The sequence below is a fragment of the Colobus angolensis genome, unplaced genomic scaffold (genome assembly GCF_000951035.1).
Source record: "Colobus angolensis palliatus isolate OR3802 unplaced genomic scaffold, Cang.pa_1.0 Scaffold68, whole genome shotgun sequence".
Lineage (NCBI taxonomy): Eukaryota > Metazoa > Chordata > Mammalia > Primates > Cercopithecidae > Colobus > Colobus angolensis.
In genome coordinates, this window is record NW_012120487.1 from 2,912,752 (window position 1) to 2,916,500 (window position 3,749).

The following is a 3,749-nucleotide window of genomic DNA, read 5'->3' on the forward strand; positions in this document are numbered from 1 at the left end:
AAAAAAAAAAAAAAAGAAATTACCAGATGGCCATATTTTGTATCAGGGGACTCCAGCCAGCAATAGCTGCACACCTAATCTAAAACCAGTCAATCTTGACACTGGACAGTGATTTAGTGGTAAAAGACAAGGAGGGTCAATAAAATTCTCTCTCTCAGAAATTTGAAGTAAACAAAGACTGAGGCATTTATTCGCCTAAATGACCTGTCTTTTTACCATCATCAGTTTTCTACCGTCAGTGTTACCAATGACCTCTCTGTTGCTAAATCTAGTTTTTTAGCCTTCATTTTGTATTGCTTGGCAGTATTCAGTATACTGAGTATTCCGTCTCTCTTGAAACATTCCTTTGGTTGTGCTCTAATCTCTCCAGTTGAACCTTCTCAGTCTCTTTGGGAGGCATTGAAATATTGCAGCTACTCAACACTTCATCCCAGGCCTCTTCTCCCTCTAGGCAATTTCATCCACACCCATGGCTTGAGTAATTATTTCTATGTCAAAATAATTATCTCTATGCCAGTTTCTACTTTTCTTGTAAATTCAACTAGCTTGTCAATCTCTCTACTTATTTGGATGTCCTAAAGATACTTCAATCTCCACATAGTCTAAAACCAAATTCATGATCTTTCCTCTCACACCTACCCAAAGCCCCTTCCAATGCTCCCTATCCCAGTAATGGCACCACTAACTATCCAGTTGCACAAATTAGAAAATTAGAAGTAGTCTTTGATACTTCCTTCTCCATCATCCTCATATTTCACTAAGTCCTATTAATTTTAGCTCCTAAGTATTTCTCAATTCCTTCTCTTCATCTCCACTGCTACCTTCCAAGGTCTCTTTGTATGCACTTTGTATCCTCTGTACTCTCCTCACTGTAGCTGGTGAAGAGTATATCCTATATCCACTCTTGTATCCTCTGTACTCTCCACATTGTAGCCAGAGTTGTTTTTTAATTATTCTAATCATGGCATGCTTCCATTTAAAAGCTTTCGATGGCTTCCCATTATTCTTAAGATTTCTGACCCAACTTCATATCATAGTCTACAAAATACTGGAAGATCTGGCTTCAGCATATCTCTTCTCTCTTCCCATTGCCCTACATGTACCCACACTTGTCTCCTTTCAGTTCCTTAAACACAGTATAACATATTTCCACCAGTCTTGGGTTTTTTGTTGTTGTTCTTGTGTTTTCTGAGACGGAGTCTCACTCTCTCACCCAGGCTGGAGTGCAGTGGCACGATCTTGGCTCACTGCAACCTCTGCCTCCCAGGTTCAAGAGATTCTCCTGCCTCAGCCTCCCAAGTAGCTGGAACTACAGGCATGTGCCACCACACCCGGCTAATTTTTGGTATTTTTAGTAGAGACAGGGTTTCACCATGTGAGCCAGGATGGTCTTGATCTCCTGACCTTGTGATCCACCCGCCTTGGCCTCCTAAAGTGCTAGGATTACAGGCATAGTGAGCCACCATGCCCGGCCCTGTCTTGGGTTCTTTGCACATGGTTTTCCTGCTGCCTGGACTACTCTTTGCCCTTTTTTTCAATTATCCAATCCCCATCATATGTCAGCTAAAATATCACTTACAGACAACATTAGTAATTCAGTTATTCATTTAAGAAATATTTATAGAGAACATACTAAACACTTAGTTCTAGACATGTGGTATTGATAAAACAATGCCCTTGTAGAGCTTACATTGTAGTGGAAGGAGACAGGAAATAAGTAATACAAGCAAGTAAATTAAATAGTATGTTCAAAGGCAATAAATGCTATGAGAAAAAAAGGAAAAGAACAAAGTAAGCTCATCCAAAGCAGGGAAATTCCAGTGCCTAACTTATTGCCTGGCATATAGTTAGCACTCAATAATATTTGTTGAGTGGATGAATGAATAATGGCATGAGCATGTTCAAGTTATGAGGGAGTTAAAACTATAAAATGAGTATAGGAGCTACTCAATAAAACAGAGATGCCATGAAAGAAAGGGAAATAATGAAGGTCTTGAGAGATAATGGTTCCCTGAACCATTTCTGAGGGTGTCATAGTTTTCAGTTCCATTGTCTGGTATGTGTATGTACCATAACCACACACACACAGACACACACACACACCAGGACCGAAGTAATTCAAGTGGATCACTCTTGTAATGATAATACCTGATCAGGACACATATACAAGGTTATGTATACCACTGCCAATACCCATCACACACATATCCCCAAAGCCACTGCTTTTCTATCCACACACCCATGTCATTCCATAACATCCAGTTCTTCAGTGGTCAGCCTCATTTAGAGTCAAACTGCCTCCTATATAGCCAAAACTGTAAAAACCTTTGCTTTCTTCTATGACCCTGTGAGACACTTAAAGTCAGTAGCTCACAAAGCCCAGCCATATGCACAAGAGGTCCCCTCAGGAAGAGGATCCTGGGTCTCCCTTCTTGTCAGTCTCCCTGTCCCTTAAAGGCTATCTTCCACCCACAGAAGTGTGGACATGAACTCCTTTGATTCTGAATGACCTTCAAGATCACTGAACCCACATACTCTCACACTCAGGCTCCAGCCTCCTTTGCTAGGCTCCTAAAGGACTGGGGCTCTGGGTATCCCCTCAAGGCCTCTTGTCTTTTTAAGGACCCATACAAGGATTATTTGCATAAATTTCTCTGTGACCAGGGGTGACCCTGAGGATCCCGCACATCCCCAAACACAAATACTCTAACTCTCCTTTCCATGGCACTGTCTGATATTAAAGTAACACACCTTCCACGTATACCTCCCTCTTTAGAGTCAGAGCCTCCTACTCCCACCCCTAGCCCAAATCATGCCCCTTTAGGGATCTCTCCCATGCTCCCACAGGGCTGTGTACACCCTTTCCATGACACAGCCTAGCCCTAGGATTAGCCTTCACCACAGGTGATCCCAGATTAGGGTCCTGTGTCTTCCCTCGGGTCCCAGCCCCTTCCGGTCCATGCTCTCTCAGAAGTGTGCACACTCCCCCACACTCCCCTCCACCACCCTGACTTCGAGGTCCCTGACCGCCATTCAGAGGGGTACACGCCACCCTTGACCCCTGACCCTGAGGTCATAACCCACCGCGCAAATATACAGGGGCGCCTCCTCAGGAGTAGGACCATGCCCGAGTCCCCTCTTCCCTGAGACCCAGGACAGCCTGGCCGCCTCAGCCTTCCCCAGATCGACCGCCCCCACAGACCTGCCTCAGGCGCCGTCTGACTCCCCTCCGCCATTTTTGTTGTCCCTCAGTCTCCGAGCCCACGCGAAGACCGCAGGGCAGTAGGGAGCGGGTGGTGGGATCAGTGGGCTGACAGGAGCTCCCTCAGGAAGACGCGGCACGACGGTTGCCAGGGCAACGGGCGGCCGGCGCGCGGGCGGCCGGCGAGCGGCTGAGGGCGGGAGGGACGCCTGGGAGGAGCGTGCGTCCAAGGCCCCGCCCCCGCGGCGCGAGCCGGGGCCTTAGCCGGGACCCGGGCCTTAGCCGGGATTACGGCTCCGCGGCGCTGCTCCTCCGCAACCCAGCCACCGCATCGTGGCAACTGAGCAGGCTCCGCCACCCCTAGAGCGCAGAGGCCAGGTGTGTAAGGATGGCACTTTCCTTCCGGCGACCGGGGTCCTCGTACTGACCGCCCAGACTAGCTAAACTGGCTTTTCTGTGGTTAGTGCTCAACTTTGGGGACTTGGGACAGGTTTCTTGATTTACCAAAGCTTCTTCCCTTGGCTTGCCTGGGTTACTTGTCTTCAAC

General features: G+C 47.2%; 1 protein-coding gene across 2 annotated transcripts in view; it reads right to left on the minus strand.

The window, feature by feature from the left end:
* The window catches only part of AGBL4 (ATP/GTP binding protein-like 4), a 1,493,990-nt gene extending 1,490,596 nt beyond the window's left edge, over positions 1-3,394 (minus strand). The window contains exon 1 of one of the 2 annotated variants that reach the window (XM_011926237.1): positions 3,203-3,394. In XM_011926237.1, coding sequence (XP_011781627.1) covers positions 3,203-3,236 — 34 coding nt within the window. In that variant the 5' untranslated portion in view covers positions 3,237-3,394. The remainder of the gene's footprint in view (positions 1-3,202) is intronic. The other variant, XM_011926236.1, reaches the window with a different exon arrangement.
* Between the last annotated feature and the right edge of the window lie 355 nt (positions 3,395-3,749).